The sequence below is a fragment of the Spermophilus citellus genome (assembly GCF_964194105.1).
Source record: "Spermophilus citellus genome assembly, chromosome: 5".
Lineage (NCBI taxonomy): Eukaryota > Metazoa > Chordata > Mammalia > Rodentia > Sciuridae > Spermophilus > Spermophilus citellus.
Genome location: NC_138186.1, coordinates 150820506 through 150840754, shown reverse-complemented (window position 1 = coordinate 150840754; position 20249 = coordinate 150820506). Strand labels below are relative to the sequence as shown.

Sequence of the window (20249 nt, the reverse complement as noted above, 5' to 3'; positions counted from 1 at the left end):
GATCTTAAGGACCCCAAGAATCCAGCATACTAGCCATATTTTCTAAATGTTCTATCAACTATTTTTTTTCTATCAACTATTGAGATAAGTTTTAACATTTATTTTTCTTTGCAACTGAATACAAGTTGACTATTTTTATCCACAGTGCTTAGGACTAGAAGTGTATCAAATTTTTGATTCTGGAGTATTTGCATAGACTTTACTGGCTGACCATTCTTTACTTAAAAATTAAACTACGACATGCTCCAAAGTCCGAAATGTTTTGGAGGGTCATGTCAGTGTTCAAAACTTTTTTGACTTCTAACCATTTTGGATTTTCTACTACTACTGGATTTCTGGCCACTTTTAATTTTTCGATTAGGGATGTTAGCTTTCATTTTATATACTTTGATAAACACATACACCTCTGATTTTTGTCCCCTTAATTATCATTATGAAATTATTCTCCTTAATTCTAGGACATATTCTTTCCTCTAACATCTTCTTTATACGAGGTTTGAACTTAATGGTAATTTTGCATTTGCAGAAAATTCCCTGCTCAAAGAAACAGCAAATATTTTGTGTTCCTAGTCCTTTGTTTCCATTTTGTTTAATGGGATTTTCTGAATGAATTCTTGACATATTAACACAAGATGTTCAGGGGACATTAACTCACTGATTAGGAAGAATGTCAGGATTTAATCTTGAAAATATCACATAAGGAGTCTAGTTGAAATGAGAAGTGTTTCAAGGACCACAGACCTAATCCCAAATTTTGTGTGCAGATGTCTTGAATATTATTCAGAGAGTTGAAGAATTTTAGATCTTCAAAGGATGTGAGAAATCTAACTCTGCTGACTTTGCTATATTTGGGAAAACTAACAGAGGAGGATAGGTAGGGCTAATTTTCTTTACTTGATGGACAGAGCAGATTGCAATGATGAGGGAACCAGAACCCCAGTTTCCTAACTCTACATCACCCTGTGCTTCTGACTTACAATCTTCACACCTTTTCAATTGCTTGTCTATGGACTTGTGGGAAGCAGAAAAAAATATAAATTGAGGGAGGAAAATCAAATGAGTTGATCTTCTCCAAACATTCAGATCTTAATGGCAGTTTCTGTTAATTTTTAATGATTTGCCTATTCACCTGTAAAAGTAATCTTTTGGTTACAATTTTTTTGGACACAGTAATTATTTTCAGTTTCCAATGTGGTATGGATATTTTTTCTTTTATCACACAAAATTGTACTTGTTAAATAATTTTAATGGGTGGGATACATTATTATTTTTTGCCATAATGTTACATTGAGTATGTAGGCTGTCAGCAGAGGACGGATAGTGTCTAGGATGTTACAAGCACATATTCTAAGAATGTTCTGAGCACATCTGATTCACTATTACAATTCATGATTTCAAAAGATAGAGAACTATGTAAGTTAGACATCATTGAGACTTGTTAGGTGACATGACACTGTAATATTCCAATATTCTGATGGTCGCTATTTTGGATAACAGATTGACAACTGATTTTGATGTTTTTTTCAGTACTGGGGGTTAAACCTGGTGCCTTGAGTCTGTGAGGCAAGAGCTCTTCCATTAAGCTACATTTTCAGCCCAGATTTTAATTTCAGTACAATTCTTTCATCTATTCACCCATTAACTCCATTAGTTAGGGATACTTATTATGCACCAGGTTTTATATATTTGTATAAATAGCTCTTACCATTAAAGAGCTTAACATCTTTTGGGGGAGATGAACAAGGAAATAACTAAAAACAAACATCATTGTTAATTTTGTATTGAAGTCCATATTCCAATCAGATCTTTTGAAGGTGAACGCTATCTAATTAGGAAAGGCAGTAATGTTATTTAAAAAACAAGAAGAAAGCACAAAAGCACATCTGAAAAACTTAGGGTTCCCTAGTGATGTGGGACACCCTCTCCAATATTATACATTGATCTACTGCAACAGTTACTTAAGTCCTGATTTTTATCTGCTGAACTCAGTCCCTTTGATTTCAGGTCATAATCTAGTATGTTCCAAACATCAAGGGTCCAATTATATTGAAGTTCATACTCTGTGTTCCCTATCTAGCATCCACAATTAGAAGTTAGTGCTCAAACAATGGAAAAATCTAGCTGCTCTGCTCCCCACAAATACAAGGAACAGCCAACGATGCTGATAACGTGGGATTCACTCATAACACCTCACTGGTGATTAACTTACATGGATATGAATACTTTTGATAATCTGAACTAGGCAGTCTGAGCTTAGAAATAACTATTAGCAGTGTAACTTCAGGCAGATTGATTATCCTACCTGTGGCTCACTTTATTCACCTGTGAAATAGGGATGTAGGACATACCTTCCAGGTCTATGCTCTAGTTTTCACTGTCCATTATTGAAGTTTCTAAAGTGTCATCCTCAGAACTTTCTAGCAAGTTCCCACATCACTGGGAACTACTTCCTCTGGGGAATCTCTCCTCCCAGCTTCCCAATCTTCTTGATTTGGGAAGAGGTAACCCCCTCAAACATTAGGGACGATCAGACTTTAGGAATTAGCTAAAGTATCTGAAAACTCAAAAAGCTGGGTCCTATCCTGATTTCTGATTGGGTAGGACTAGGCAGGGCCTGAGAATTATATTCCTAACACTCACCCTTTGAGAACCACTGGTCAAATACTATATATGGTATACCTCTATTGAATATGTCCATTTCCTCCCCATTAGAATGTATAAAGTCTATGAAGCAGAGATTGTTTTTTTTTTTTGTTTTGTTTTCTGCTATTTTTCTTGCAAGGTACAATACTAGGTAGATAGGAGCTGCTCAGTGCATACATGTTGAATGAACAAATGAAAATTGCTTATTCTAGTATAACATCAGAAAACATATCCTAATTTTATCATCAGATTTTATATGAAGAAAGAAAAATACAAAGTTAGAAAACATCATATAGTCAGTCTCCTCATGCAAGAAAGCATTTGTAAGCCTTTGGCCACAAAGACAAGTGAAATTTCTAGATATTTAGGAAATAAATTATTATTAATAACTTATATTACATTACTATAGCATTAAAATGAACAATGATAAACACTTATGGAATGCTACCAGGTGCTAAGCACTTCATGTATTATTATTATTATAAAACTCTGAGGTGGCTAATGGTGTCATTTCCATTTTACAGAAAGGGTCTCTGCTGCACCAAAGATCTGGCTACTCAGTGGACTTCATGCTTTCCATGATGTCTCCTCCTCTCCATGTGCTCTCCCCACTGGGAACCAACAAGGGTGTCAAATAGGGGGCAAGTTTGACCTTGTAGAGTGCAGACTTGTTAAGGTTTGAATTAAAATGTGTTTACATCTTTTAAAAAGGTCACCCTGACCAGTTTTTAATTACAATGATATCCTACACAACTATACTAGAGTACTGGATTTCCAGATGCAAATGCTTAAGACTACAAATGTCTACATATCTTATGAAAAATCCGAGAACGTTTTTCCAGAGGTAAGTTTTTTGGGGAACTTTTTTGGGTGATTATTTAGAATAGTTCATTAAGTTTGAATATTTATTCTACCAACCCTGTACAAAGGCAAGCATCACATTTACACAGGAAAAAGCCGACAGATAATTATGAGTTAGTGATTTATTTTCTTTCAAATGGGTAGTTAGATTAGATGTTGGCAAACCTTTTCTTAAGGGGCTAGACAGTAAACATTTTAGGTTTGCAGGCTCCAAACTCTGTAGTTGTGGTGAGCAACCACAGATCAAAAAAATGAATAAGGATGGTTTTATTGCAATAAATTCTTAACACAACAATGTGAATAGCCCAGGGGCCACAGCTTGCTGACCCCTAAGTTAAAAGATTACGATCCAAGTAGCATAAATGAAATTGACCAGATAAATTTCTGGTAAATTTGTCAAATTCATTAAAATTTTTTTTTCTTACTAAAGAAACATCTATATTCCTGTATCTAAATATAAATACTTAAAAAAAAACCCCCAAAAAACGAATCTACCACACAAATCAAAACAGACATTTGGCTTTGTAATAAGTTGAACTAGTTAAAAGAATCCTTGTATTTATTTTTTCAATAGCACAAATGTAGGAGGTGACATAGTAAGTCCATAATTCCTCACAAAATTATCAACTTAAAACCAAGAACCTAAAGTCCTATAATTTTCTGCATCATTCCATCCATACACTCTGTGGATTCCATCCCACAACAGCAGAGAACCTTAATTTAAAGCACCAAGTTTCCAGGCTACATTTCCCCCCGCCCCATTTTTTAATACATGCAGTCAAACTGCCTAAGAAACAAACACCAATTCACCTTACACTTCAATGCATCAGAGGAAGCATTTGGGAAACCAATTTTATTCTTTAAAAGTCATTCTACTTTTCAAACTTACATTTCCTTCCATGAAGTCTTAAATTTTTAACGTATTTATATCTAACATGAAAATAATTGAGTTTTTAATATAATCTCTTGGACTCATCTAATATTTTTAGATGTTCATATTTGTTTTATTAACCTTGAAGAGAACAAAAACAATCTCTAATCTAGAAATCTGGAAATCTTTTTACTTTAAGTTAAATTTAGAATTTGATAGCAAAGAAATATGGTTTGTGTGTCCAAGTATAGACTTAAAAAATACCCTTAATGTAAGTAAATTAGGAAAACTTATTCCCGATAAAATTTTACAGAGTATGTTTTCATTTTTGGAAGGATGAACCAGTTCAATGGGCATTTTGGGGACATTGATAACACCGACCCTAGGAACTCAAGACTTGTTTACTGGAATAAATGAAAACTGGCAGAGGCTGTTGCTGAGTGCTTCAATAGGAATTAGACACACACAGATTTCACTGTCATTTTAAATGGAATTGAAGTCTTTCTTAAAAGTGTGCTCCTGATAGGCTGAAGATAAAGTAATGGACTGGTAGTTCCTTATGCCAAAAATACACAGATCTGTCGTACAAAGGCTTCATTCTCTGCCTGTAGTCAGTAACTTGAGAGCCTTCTGGAGATTCTGTACAGCAGTGCTTACATCTTCATACTGCAAAGCACTGCCAGCATATTTGCAGTATTTCTGAGCTCTAGCAAAGTCCTCTGGAGTTAGACGGACGTCCCCTAGAAAAAAATAATAATTAAGATATTTATTAGATTATAGAAAGTGCTGTTAGGCATGTGCTTACATTCAAAATTAATGAACATACTTAAGGTTACATAAAAACATAAAGGTTTTCTTAAACTCAAGTGCATTTTGATCACTTTACTTCATTCTTTTCAATATTTTATTACTAATACAAACCACAGATATGGCAACATAGTTGTGGAAGATTTTCCTTCATGAGGTATTAAACTAGAATTCTTTATATTTTAGCAAATTAACTGCAAAAGTTACAGTTTGTGCAAAACAAGAAAAGTAGCTTTGGTGTTCATGCTAGAATTGCTGAGCCTCTCTCTTCATGGAACAATACACCCAGACTAAACTAGTCAACCCTCATTTGAGCTAGAATATAAATATAACCCTCAATATAGAAAGGTGAATAATGTACTTTATATAAAAATTACATGTCACTTAACTTTTTCTTGCATGAAAATATCTTATGCTTTTGTACCATCTGTGGAAAAATTCTTAAGATTTCCAAAACTTTTTAACATTACTATAAACAATTAAAACATGAAAACAACCATTATAAATTCTTTCTCCAGAATTTATCCCTAGTAAGTTTTCTAGCTCCACATATATGATTAATATGTATAGAGCCCAACTAAATAATTTGGGGAAAATATTAATCTAAGATATGAATATACTTGCATGTATATTTCTAAAGACAGGGTAAATGCCTGCATTGTTTCTTATCATTTGAAATAAGCAACTTGTCATTTGAAATAAGGACTCTATGGAGTACTGATTAGTTTTCTTAAACTCAAGTGCATTTTGATCACTTTACTTCATTCTTTTCAATATTTTATTACTAATACAAACCACAGATAGATTAGAGAGGGCTGGGGTCATAAGACCATGAAGAGCAGATGACATATTTCAATTCTGTTTATAAGGCTATATTTTTTAAAGCAGAATAATTTTTTTAAAGCTGTTTTAAATTTTGCTGTAGATAGACATAAAATGAAACTCTTGACATTCCCTAGGTAAAGAGGTAGCAATGCCAGGTAAACTGATATCAAATTTTGATTAATATAATTATTGCTTTCTAAAATTTTCAAATAGTACTAACACAACGTATCTCAAGCTTTTATCTCAGTGCCAGGTACCTGCAGGTACTCAGCTCGATAATTTTACTGAATGAGCACCAACAAGTTGTCTATACTTCTAGTATTTGTTGAATTATTATTAAAGATTGCATAAAATTTGGTCCTTTTATTGTGAACCACATATTACACATTCTAATTATAATGAAAATTATTTTTCTCCATAATTCTTTTAGTATTTTAGTGGACTTGGAATTTGTTTCCCATCAAATCTTAAAAAAAAAAAAAAAAAAATCTGTCCTTCAGTTCTGTTTACAATTTAGTAAGCACACTTTAATTATTTATTTTTCTTGAAAAACACCGATCAGATTCTTAATTATTCTTTTTCAAAATAATTAAGAGACTTTAGTCACTTGCATGTATACACCATGTAGGTAAGGCACTTTTGATAAACAGCTTCCCTTACTTAACACTACCCATTTGTGCTTTAATACTCTATCCTACCATCTTAGGGCAACCTTTAAAATATGCAGGGCCTACGTCCAAAATTTACTGGACCTGCTGGAAGAAAGCCCTAATGCTCAAACTAATGTTACTTATACAGCATAGCTTTAGCACTGTTTTGCTGACATATTGCTTATTTATTAAAAAGATAAAATGCATAAATGTTACTATTACTATTTTAGTTCTTATAAACTTATCCACTAATGATAAACAATTTCAAAACACAAATATTACATTTTTCATGAAATAATTTAAATATTTTTAAAACATGAAATATTTTAACTGAAAAATATAGATGTATAAAGTTTATAAATATGCATAAAAATTATGTAACTCATATAAAACACAATCATTTCACGATAATTAACTGTAGATATAAAAATGCTTTATAGTCAGAGATGTCAGACTTATTTTCAACAATTTAAAGAAATTAAAAGGCCTTATCAAAAACTTACTTTAACTATTATCTAACACAACAGGCATTCTTTCATTTAAAAATAAAGTAAATAAGTCATTAATAACAAAATACCTAAATTAAAGTTTTAAATAGAATAAAAATAAAATCCATTTCCTAATTATGATTCTTATGAATTCTCATTATTTAAAAACTCAACAGAGAAAGCAGAAGGGAAACATATTTCAGGAAGAGAATAACTGTTCACTTTCAGTTTACCTGATTTTATATTCAAAACAAAACATAAACTTAATGTAACCAAATACAAGTTGTTTCCTACCATTCAAATTTATTAGAAGTTATAATAAGAACCAGGGAGGAAGGACAGAAAGTATACGTACGATGAAGATTTAAATGATGTCAGGATTAGAAATATTGTCTAACACTTATATCTCTTTTAAAATGTGTGCTTCTAAGTTCCATTCAGGCCACAACCCCTCTTTACAGAAGATTTCTTTTCCCCTACAGAGGGCAGGACAATGATATGCAGAAGATAGCTATACTATCAAATTCTTGCTGTAGTGGTGAAGGCGGCCTGGGTCAGCACTGGATCAAAGACATTTTTTGGTGTAAAGAGAAACCTCTGTATGCTCAACTGACATAAATATCCATTTCCAAGGTTGATTTGTCTAATGTTAAGACAGAAGACAAAACAATTAATTCTAAAAATTTCCAAAATGGGTCTTTAAAAGTTTTCTAATATATTTAGATAGTTCTTGAAATTGGTATGTCCAGGGCCTTGGATAATCTCATCCTTGTGTACTCTATTATTCTCTGACAGGGAGGACTGAAAGGGAACAATCTGACCTGCAGTTAATCTTAGAGGATGTAGGGAAAAATATACATACACTGTGTACACTTTTCAGATATAACTATCTACATAAATTGGAAAGTTTTTAAACAATCATTTAAGTAAGATTCAAAAGACTCAGAAGTTGTTATTCTTATCCTAGTGCCATATGGAGATCTACAAATAAAAAATAAAAAAGTAAATACTGTGCTTCATTCCAATTCTGTTCTCTTTTCCAGAATCAGCCACAAATGCATTGCAAAAATATTTAATATACTTTGATACTGATATACACAAATACAGTAAAACAACATATTTTTATTAAAAGGTACTAAGCACTAAGGAGACAAATGTAGCAGAAACAGGAAGTACTAGAGTTGGTGGTGATGGTAGTTACTTTGATTATAAAACCTCTATTTTTAAAAAACCTTAGAGAGGAGTTTTAGGCTCACAGTCAAGTTGAGAGGAAGGTAGAGAGATTTCCCATAACACATGCATCACCTCTTCTATTATCATCACCCTGCAACTGTGTAGTGGTACTTTTCTTACAACTAATGAACTTCCACTGACACATCATCACCAAGAGTCTAATAAGGGTTCATTCTTTTTTTTTTTTTTTTTTATAATATTTTATTGTTGGTTGTTCAAAACATTACATAGTTCTTAATATACCATATTTCACAGATTGATTCAAGTGGGTTATGAACTCCCATTTTTACCCCGTATACAGATTGCTGTGTCACATCAGTTACATTTCCATTGAAGGGTTCATTCTTGTTCTGTAATATTCTTTGTGTGAAAACAAATTATACTGACACATATCTATCATTATAGATAGTATTCATTCATTCACCATTATAGCTTTTTTGCTGTAAAATTCCTCTGTTCCCCACTCTGTTCATCCCTCCCTTCTTTCCTCCAACCCCTGACCAACTATTGATATTTTTACTCTCCACAGTTTTGCCTTTTCTAGAATGTCAGAGTGGAAATTACATAGTATAACAGTCTTTTCAGATTGGTTTCCTTCACTTAGTAATATGCATTTAAGTTTCCTCCATGTCTTTCAAAGGTCTGAAATTATTTCTTTTTAACAGTGAACAGAATCCTATCTGGATGGATGTATAGCTGACTACTCTATGTGCTATTCTGCTGCACTGATCTGTCTCTTCTTTTGGTAATACTACACTGTAATGACTACTGTAGATTTATACTATGTCTTGAAGTCAGGTAAGATCAGTCCTCCAACTTTGCTCTTCTCCTTCAATACTGTGTTGATTATTCTGTTTTTTTTTTTTTTTTTTTTTTGCCTCTCCAGATATATTTTATAGCCAGTTTGTTGATATGCACAAAATAACTTGTGGGATTTTGAGTGGGATAGCATGGAATCAATAAAAAGAACTGATATCTTGGGAACATTGAGTCTTCCTATCCCTGAATAACATGTAATATCTCTCCATTTATTTAGATTTTGATTTCTTTCATTAGAGTTTTGTAGTTTTCTAGGAATCTTGTATGTTTTATTAGATCTATACCTTAATATTGTTTTTTAACAGTGTTGATATACATAGTACCTTGTATAACTATTTGTATTTGTATAAGCATAAATACAACGGTACTATGTTTAAATTTCAAATTACACTTGTTCTTTGCTGGTATATAAAAAGATTGTTGACTCCTGTCCATAAGTCTTATATTCTGTAACCCTGTTTTTTTTTTTTTTTTTTTTGAGAGAGAGAGAGAGAGAGAGAGAGAGAGAGAGAGAGAGAGAGAGAGAGAGAAAGAATGAATTTCAATATTTATTTTTTAGTTTTCGGCGGACACAACATCTTTGTTTGTATGTGGTGCTGAGGATCGAACCCGGGCCACACGCACGCTAGGCGAGCGCGCTACCGCTTGAGCCACATCCCCAGCCCTGCAACCCTGTTTTAATGGCTCCATAGTTTTAGCTTCTGCATATAAGAGGAAACAAATGACATAATTTCATTCTTATTTATGGCTGAATATAATTTCATTGTGTGTATATATATGTGCAGACACACACACACACACAACATTTTATTTATCCATTTGTCTACTGATAAATTGATGAACACTTAGGCTGATTCCATAAATTGCTATTATGGATTGTGCTGCTATAAGCATTGGTATGCACGTATTACTAAAGTATGCTGATTTTAGATCTTTACAACACCAAGGAGTGGGATAGCCGGATCCTATTGCGGTTCTGTTTTGCAAAGTAGTTGCACTAATTTGCAGTTTCACCAACAATGAATGTGTATTTTTTCCCCTACATCCTTACCAGAATTACTGCTATTTGTATGCTTGATGATTGCCATTCTAACTGGGTAAGATAAAATCTCAGTGTAGTTTTGATTTGCATCTCCCTGATTGTTAAGGATATTTTTCTTCATATTTGTTGACCATTTATATTTCTTCTTTTGTTTAATGTCTCTTTGGATCTTTTGTGAGTGGGTTATTAAGTTTTTTTAGTGTTAAGTTTTTTGAGTTCTTTATATATTCTGGTTATTAATCTCTTGTAGGCAGAGTATATGGCAAAATTTTTCTTCCATTCTGTATCTTTAATTTCCTTTTTTTCTAATGGTTTTAGCCAGGGCTTCCAGTATGATGTTGAATAGCCATGGTGAGAGGGGATATTCTTTCCTCCTTAGTGACGGTCATAGAGTTTTTAGTTTCTCGTCATTGAGTATGATGTTAACTGTAGGATTTTTGAAAATATTCTTAATCTAGTTGAGGAAAGTCCCCTTTATTCCTAATTTACTCATTTTTCATTCATGAATGGGTATGATATTTTGTCAAATGCTTTTTCTACACTTACTGATATGATCATGTGACTTTTCTTCTTTAGCCTATTAATGTGCTAGAGTATATTGACTGCTCTTAAAATGCTCAATTAGTCTCATATACTTAGAATAAATCCCACTTGGTTGTGGTTTATAACCTTTTTTGATATTGTTGGATTCAACAAGATGACACACTATTGAGGTTTTCTGCATAGATATTGGTCTACAGTTTCGTTTTCTTGTAATGTCTTTATCTAGATTTGGTTATCAGGATAATGTTGGTTTCAGAATGAGTTAGGAAGTATTCCTTTACTTCTCTCCTCTAAAAGAGATCATACCAAATGGTATACTTTCTTTCTTAAACGTTTTATGGAACTTATTAGTGAGTTCCATCTGTACCTGGTACTTTCTATTTTGGAAGGTTATTAATTATTAATTCAGTTTCTTTATAGGTATAAACCTATTCAGATTATTTCTTCTTATGTGAGCTTGGTCAGTTAGTTTATTTCAAAGATTTGGTTCATTTCATGTAGGACATCAAATTTGTGGTCATTGAGTTGTTTGGAGTATTTCTTTATTATCCTTTTAATGTCCACAGGATCTGTAATAATGTCTTTTCTTTCACTTGTGGCATGAATAGTTTGTGTCTTTTCTTTTTGCCTCTCTTTAGAGGCTTATTAATTTTACTGATTTTTCCCCAAAGAATTAGCTCTTGGTTGTACATTTTCTTTACTGAGACTCTATTCCCAGTTTCATCAGTTTCTCTAATTTTTGATTACCAAGTACTAACTGTACATATTAATGGAACTCGGTGTGATATTTCAAAACATATGGTAGGTAATGGCCAAATCCAACCTCCCTTTGTCCACCCTACTCCCAGTCTCTAGTAATCACTATTCTATGTTGAGGTTTTGAATTTAATGTTCACTTATGGGAGAGAAGATGCTTCTTTGTGGCCTGGCTTATTCATTTAACATAATACACCCCCATCCCTCCAGGTTTCATTCATTTTGTTACAAATAATAGGATTTCATTTTGGCTGATTTCTGGTTAAATAATTCCCAATTGTGTGAGATATATATATACATATATATATATATATATATGTATGTATATATATAAATAACATTTTCCTTAGCCATTCATCTACTGATGGGCGCCTAGGCTGATTCATATTTTAGCTATTGTAGACCGTGAGGCAATAAACAGTGCTCTATTATACACTGAGGTATGTCTTTGGTATGCTGACTTCCTTGCCTTAAACTATATATCACAGAAATGGAAGTTATATCACCTGGTATTATCTATTTTAGTGTTTTAAGGAACCCTCATACTAGGGGTTCTTCATAACAGCTCTACTATTTTACATTCCTATCAACAGTGAGTAAAAGTTCCTTTCTCTCCATATCCTTGACAACATTTATTATTATTATTTATTTTTTAATAAAAGTCATTCTATCTGTGGTGAGATGATACCTCATTGTAGTTTTAATGTGCATTTCCCTGACGGCTAATGATACTGAGCATTTTTCCATATATGTTGGCCATTTGTATTTTTTCTTATGAGCAGTGTTTGTTCAGATCCTTTGTTCACTTCTTAATAGAATTACCTTTTTTGAGTTCCTTATATATTTTGGCTATTAATACATTTTTTGAATGAATTAAAAAAAACATTTTCTCCCATTCTCTAGGTTTTTTCTTGACTCCATCAACCATTTTTTTTGCTGTACAGAAGCTTTTTTAGTTTGATGGGATTTCATTTGTCAATTTTTTCTTTTTTTTTTTTTTGAGTCCCGAAAAACTCATTGTCTATTAAAATGTCTTGAAGCATGTCTATATTTTCTTCTAGTAGTGTCATCAGAGTTGCACATCTAACACTAAGGTCTTTGATCCATTTTGAGTTATTTTCGTACAGAGTGAGAGATGGGGTCAAGTTTCAATCTGTTATGTGGCTATCTAGTTTTCCCTCACCACTTATTGAAGAGGCAGGTTGTCCTTTCTCCAATGTACGTTTTTGGAAACTTTGTTGAGAATCAATTGGCTGCAGATGCATGAATTTAATTCTGGAATCTCTATTCTGTTCCACTGATCTTTATTTCTGTTTTTTATGCCGGTACCATACTGTTACAGATACTTGGCTTTGGATTATCTCTTGAAATTGGATAATGTAATGCTTCCAGCTTATTTTTTGTTCAAGATTGCTTGGGCTATATGGGCTCTTTTGTGCTTCCATATAAATTTTAGGATACATTTTTTTTCTAGTTCTGTGAAGAATATCATTGCTATTTTGATAAGGATTACAATGAATCTGTAAATCACTTTGAGTAGTTATGGGCATTAAAAACAACACTAATTTTTCAATCCATAAACATAGGAGCTTCTCTATTTTTGGTATGTATTCATCAATGTTTCATAATTTTCATTGTAGAGGTTTTTCACTTTGTTTAAATCTGAGGGGTATTTGCTTTTTGGGGGAGGGAGTCATTATAAATGGAAATGCTTTCTTGTTATAGTGTTTATTATTTGTTTTCTTCTGCTTACTTTGGATTTACTCTTTTTCTAATAAACTAAGGTAGAATCTTAGATGACTGATTTTTAGCTTCTTCTTTTCTAGTATATGCATTCCTTCTAAGTACTCTCTTTTCAGGGTTCCCCAAATTTTGATATGTTGTATTTTCAAATTTCTCTTTGCATTTTGCCTTTGACTTGTGTTATTCTGAAGTATGTTTCTGAATCTCAAAGTATTTGAGATTTTTTGTAGCTATCATTCTATTATTGATTTCTAGTTTAATTCCAGTGAAGTCTGAGAGCAGAAACTTTATGATTTATAATTTAAAAAAATTATAAGGTATGTTTAATTTGTCTAGACTCTAATTTATCTGAAATCACCATTCTTTGTATATTCTACAGATTGTATACATAGGAAGATACCTTTTTGTTTTCTTTTTTTCCTAAACAGGGTCATATTATATATAATGTTCTGCAATTTGCCTTTATTAGTCACTTGGTATATCTGGACAATCTTTTTTTTTTTCCCCCACAGGACAGTTGCTACTTCCCCAAGCCCTAACCCCCTTTTTAATAAATGTACAGTATTATGCAGTAGAGATAGACCAAAATTAATTTAACTATTTTTCTGTTAATGAGCATTTAGAATCATTTTTATTATTACTACAAACAATGCAGTAATAAATATTTTCATAAATACATGTGCCCATGTCTGAGTATTTCCTAATGAAACATTCCTACAAGTGAAATAGCTGAATAAAAAGGTTTATGCATTTGCAATTTTGATAGTGAAATATGCTACTGAATACCAATTTATACTTCCACCAATATGATGCAGGAGTCATTCTTCATACCTTCATTAACACTGTTGATTATCATTCTTTTAAAGTATCTTTGCATCGATTGATAAAGAACTGAACTCACCTCAATTAAATTAGTAAGGTCCTGCATCTTTCATGAATTTATTGTACATTTGTAGTACGTGTTTATATTTTCACTCATTTTTTTTTCTATTAAGTTTGACTTACTCATTTGTAGGAATGTTTTACATATGTTCTGGACATTATTTATTATTTAAGAATTATATATTTTCTCCTGGTCTATTAACTGCATTTTAATAATATAATGGTTGAAAGTGGATCTTTTCTTGTATGAAATTTGTTACTTTTCATCTTTCAAACCTGTTAGTCATAACTAAACGAGACACAAGAATTATGAGACAGGTAGCCCATTGTTTTAATGTTGCTTTACAATAGATATTCTTGTCACAATGATAAAATACTATCTTTTCCATTAGTTTAATGTCCACACTATGCTACTTGATTTCCATTTTAGCTATTCTGTTTCACTGATTTATTTGTATATTTTTCTTTCTACTATTTTCATATCACACTTTAGATTTAAAAAGTGGTGGGACTATAGAAAGAAACCTGGACACCAAGACTAACAAGAGGCATATAGTATTAATTGGGTAGGTTATTTTCTGTCTGTTAACAAGTATATATCTTCCACTATGCTCCTGAGTAATGTGCCAGTTTTTGACAGCTTCCTAATCTATTCCTTTTACCCAAACACTGTCATTCTTTTAAGAAACATAAATGCTCTTAAAACAAGGACTTCCAGGATTTAAATTTACTGTAGCTCTTAATTTTAATTCCCATAATTCATTTGCTTTTGAAAAAAACTGGAACAAGTAGAATACATTTAACATAACTCATACATTTAAACGTAAGTAAACAATATACTACATCTAAACGTATAGTAAACAAGAAAGTTCATAATACTGGACAACAAGATCACCGTATAAACATAGGTATATAGGTCTATAAAAATAGACTCTCCTCCCTCAATGACTGAAAGACATGTAGGCACAATGGCCAGTTCCAACTCATATAGGGAGCACATAAAAATAAAAGTCGCAAACTATATCTACATACATAAAGTCAGAGAAAAACGAAACATTTTCTTAAAAAAATCTATCAAGATCTCCATTCTAGATAGAACAAGACTAAATCTCATCAGACACATGAAGAAAATAAACTTGGAATGAGAAAGTCCAACATAAACTCAAAATATGACTTGAGATAAAAAATGGGGAGAGTCAGAAAAGCAGGAAAGATTATAATCAACAAACCAATCACCCAGCCTTGAACCAACCAACCAACCAACCAAAATATCAACCAAAATAATTAACCTCAAAGATTTCTGTTTTCAACAATAGTAATCTCCATTCTTTTCAGATAATCTAAAAACTCAGGGTAGATAATAAAGAACATAACCACAATACATAGTAATCTTAAACCAAACTAATTTAGCATAAACTTCTATGGTAGCTTTGTCTAGATGTTTCTGCCACTATACCTAGTAGTGTGTGAAAGAAAAAAGAACTTCAATGAAAGGGAACACCTTGGGAGTTGGGTATTTTTAATAATATGAAACAATCTTGGTTCTTGTGAGAAACCGCAAAGATATTTGTTTTGAATTATCTTGATGTTTGAATTTAAATATAAACACTTAAATATATGGTACTCGAAAGGTAATATTACAAAATAACACCCCAAAATGGGAAAGACAACATAGCTCAGAAAACAGCTGACTCACCCTGGGAAATTGTACTAAACAGTGCAGGATCAATGGCTGGAATAGTCTGTGGAGTAGGTTGGATAGTATTACTCGTTACACCTGCAAATCAGAAAATTACAAATAGGTATAAAGGGTTACAGCTCTTAAATTAAATGTTAGACAAAAAAACTAGAAGATAATGGAAGAATTATATTACTTCATTTAAATATTTTCTTAAAACTTTTGTGCTTATTTGAGGTTAGAGGCTAGTAGAGAAAATATGCAGGAAAACTCAGTTTACTTGCATGTATTGGCCATATATTTCCTAATGTATATTTTGTTTGTCATGTGTGACTCTTCAACTTGCTTATCAATTGAAGCTTATCATAGACTCCCTTCCTATCTTTTAATTTCTTAGCCAATTAAATAGTTTGGAGACAAGGTGTGACATAATTATGACTGGTTTAACTTCACATGAGTCCCAATTCATCACTCTACATGAAACTACAAATTATACACTTCAAATTGTCCAGTTAACATTTTTTTTCAAATATTTAATTTTAGTTGTAGTTGAACACAATACCTTTATTTTACTTATTTATTTTTATGTGGTGCTGAGGATCTAACCCAGGGCCCTTCACATGCTAGGCTAGCACTCTACCACTGAGCCACAACCCTAGGCCCAGTTAACCCATTTTTAAGATAGTATTTTTATAGATCAAATAATTTTGTCTTCCTTTTAGAACCTGTCAAAATTGTCACATTCAATGAATTACTAGTTCTAAGCCTAAAATATATATTAGAATTGTAGATTATTATTTACCTAAAAAATTAACTCAGTGTTGAAATTCCCAAAAAAGGAAAAAAAAAAAAAAAAAGACTTAAATGATTCAATCAGCAGAAAAAAGCAAACGAAGAAAAGTTCATTCATTACTCCAAATCAATGAAGTCAACTAATCTCTCAAAATAAGATTCATTTGTTTCAAACTGAAATAGGTTACATTTAGATAGATTAAAGTGAAGTGAGAAATTGGTAGTAAGGGTAAAGTGGTAAAAATACTGGGATAAGGAAAGGGTAACAAAGGAAAAGCAGGAGATAAAGAGAAAAGTTTCTAGGAATACAAATACATGTTTTCTAGAACGCTGGTTTCATAAAGGCTGGTTCAAGTTCTTCCTGGTATGTTTTGACTATGAAGGATCTTCTTATTCTAATCTATTGGGAAAAATAATTTAAATACAGACTATTTTACTTTGCTTATTTTGTTTTAGGGCAAATTAGCGACATTTCTTAGACTTTGGAAGGATTAAACATCATAAAAGTCTGACTTTTTAACTGAAAACTGGGCTAATAAAAACTTTTTAAATGCAAAGGGGTATTGACAAAAGGCCAAGTAAAATTTTTAAATAGTACAAAAAATATATGTGTTAAAACCTACCTCTCATTTCTACTCCTAGACACATTAGGGCTATTACTAGTTTTGAGGGCATCTTTTCATATTTAGCCTAACCTATCAATACATATACTTTTGTTATTCTTTATTAAGAAATATGTGTTCCTGCCTAAATAAAAAACCTCTAAACACACTCCTTTCTCTATCAAGACATTTTGCAAATGGCAGTATGTTGTGCTTACTATATCTATCCTTGAATTTTCTCCTTAATATGGCTTAGTAGTAAGTAAATCTTCCTGGTTCTTTTTTCTTTTTAATATTTTTAGTTGTAGATGAACACAATACCTTTATTTTATTTATTTATTTTTATGTGGTGCTGAGGATGGAACCCAGTGCCTCACACATGCTAGGTAAGTGCTCTACCACTGATCTATACCCCCAGCCCTCTTCTCTGTTCTTTTTTAATGGCTACATAAGTGCTCCATTCTATGAATGGACCATAATTTATAAAGTAATTCTTTACTGACATTCAACTTGTTTCCAATGTTTGTTACTACAGATAATGCTATGGTGAATATTCTTATAAAACTCATGTAAATATATGATATTAAGATAGGTTAGAATGTAGGATCTAAGAATCTTCAAAGATTAGTCAAGTCCAGTGCTCTGATGCAGCTATACTCAAAAAATGTGTGTAGATAATAGTATATATTTTTCATATACATCTTTTAAAAAAGACAGTCTATATGTCAATACCATTTTTGGCTAAATAATTTGTATTTGTTCTTAAATTAAAATTCTCCAACTGCTTTTTGGAAAAGGTATATAATTTTGTTGGGCTCCTGCTCTAACCTTTTAACTTATTTGTGTAACTTCTATGTGATCAAGTAAAAAGGCACTATTAAGAACAAAACAGAACTCAGAGGGAGAAAATTTTTAGTTATATAGTAAAATTTCATTTGAGCAATATTAAACAGTCTGCATGTTATGAAATAATGTCATTCAACTAAGATTTGAACTGACAACACAGACCCCTTAACATGCCTCAGACAGCACAAAGATGCTACTTCTTGTTCATCTTGAAGCATAGAGGCCAGGCTTGTCCTCTTGGCAGCAATCATGAGCATGTTACCACTGGGCCTAGAGTAACTGGCTCAACAAAGCTTATAAATACCCGTGTAGTTATTAAAATGCTTTTTTGTTTATGCTGTTTGTTTATTTAATGAGATGCTCAAATCTAGTTATTTCTCCTTCTTTCTTGATTTGGACAGGTCTCATGTGACAATTTGCCACACGGTTGTAGCACTCTAGATTGCAATATGTTGGAGTGATGTGACCCTACAGCAGTCCTGGGGAAAGCAGAATTGGGTTGGAGATTTCCTCTATTCAACAATTTAATAAAAAAGAACTGCTGTGAAGTAACTTCTGATTAACTTTTAAGTAGATAGTTATATAGCATATTAGATGGGATCAATACATATTAAATATTGCAAGATTTGTAGGTATGCACTAAATTGCTTTACTGACAAAGCAGTGTGGGGATCTGAAAAGGGAGGCATGGCTGTTGGTTAGAAAATTAGATAAGATGATCCAAAAATTCTAACTAAATAAAACCCCAAAAAAGGAATTCAGAGAGGCAGAGAGAAGAAAAAAAGTTAGCCTATGAGGAACAAAAGGTAAGAAAATAGGAAGACTAGATTAAGTTAAACCTCAGTGTAATCATGAAAATAGAACTGAGAGAAATGGGCAGGCTAGAATACCAAAAACACATCAAAGCCTCACAGAAAACAAACTCAGTACTTTTGACACCAGGACTACCACAACATAGTTCAACTTTTCTATGTATAAGGTGAGCTACACTTTCAATGAAAAGCTTAGCATTGATTAAAACATGTTCTATTAATTCATCTAATTACATATTCTACCAAGAGCTTCTATAGTATTTATAGACTGTAAGATGCATATGCTTCAAGAAAGAGGAAAAAAAGGAGTTTACAGTCTCCTACAATGTGATGTTTGTGAGTGGTTAAAGCAAAAAAGGCAAACACTTAGCTTTTTAAACAATCACTATCCATGTCCTCTTTACACCCCCTTTGCTTTTTTGTGGAAGAACTAAATATTGTAAATTAGTACACACTATTCTTTTCAGCTATCTTAAGGATTTCCCTTTGATAAAAGTGCATCCTGGACCTTTATATGAGAGAAAGTAAATCACCCTTAAAGTGAAAAAGAGGGGAAACATCTGCTATATTTATAAACTAAAAATGTTATTCTGTTTTTTTATTAGACAACTATAAACTGATTTTTAAAATGTTTCAAGTATAATAGAAAAAAAATATCTGGGGACTAGGAGGAGAGTTCCATATCTCAAAGTAGGTTTGGATTTGACAGTATTTTAATTCTTTGGAGAAAGGGACACAGAAAGGAGGTCATAAAATCATAAAGTCATAGAGGTTTGGCTTCAAATTTCGCTAATGTCACTGGGTATATTTTTTATTTTTATTTTTTAATTGTAGTTGAACATACTACCTTTATTTTATTTATTTTTATATGAGGCTGATGATGGAACCCAGGGCCTTGCATGTGCTAGGCGGGGGCTCTACTGCTGAGCCACAACCCCAGACTGTAGATTTGTTTTAAATGCAAAGTTTGCAAGAATTTATAAAGTAAGATAGAACTTTATCCTGTAAAAATTCAAAGGTTTTAAATTTTATTCTGTCCACTGAGGACCAAAAGACAGAGAAAGAGAGAAAGAGAGAAAGAGAGAGAGCGGGGGGTGGGGGGGCCGGGGAGGTCATAAAGACCAATCCAAAATAAAAAACAGCTTATGCCGGAGTTAATCAGATCAGATTCAAGTGTCTACACTAGAAAATTTCCTATTATCACCTCCTATTTTCTATCTTTACAACATGAATATTCTAACAGACATTGTCTATTAGTTTGATCACATGAAACTACCAATATTTTGTCATTTTTGTTGCATAAGACTAGCAATTACATATAAAGCAACTTAATATAGACCTTCTACTAACAGTATG

The 20249-nt window shown here is 32.2% G+C and overlaps 1 protein-coding gene across 1 annotated transcript in view; it reads right to left on the bottom strand.

The window, feature by feature from the left end:
- Positions 1-4484: 4484 nt before the first annotated feature.
- VTA1 (vesicle trafficking 1) overlaps positions 4485-20249 on the bottom strand; it is a 76587-nt gene continuing 60822 nt past the window's right edge. The window contains exons 7-8 of the mRNA XM_081295383.1: positions 15860-15940; positions 4485-5115 (exon numbers count right to left, since the gene is read on the bottom strand). Coding sequence (XP_081151509.1) covers positions 4970-5115; positions 15860-15940 — 227 coding nt within the window. The 3' untranslated portion in view covers positions 4485-4969. The remainder of the gene's footprint in view (positions 5116-15859; positions 15941-20249) is intronic.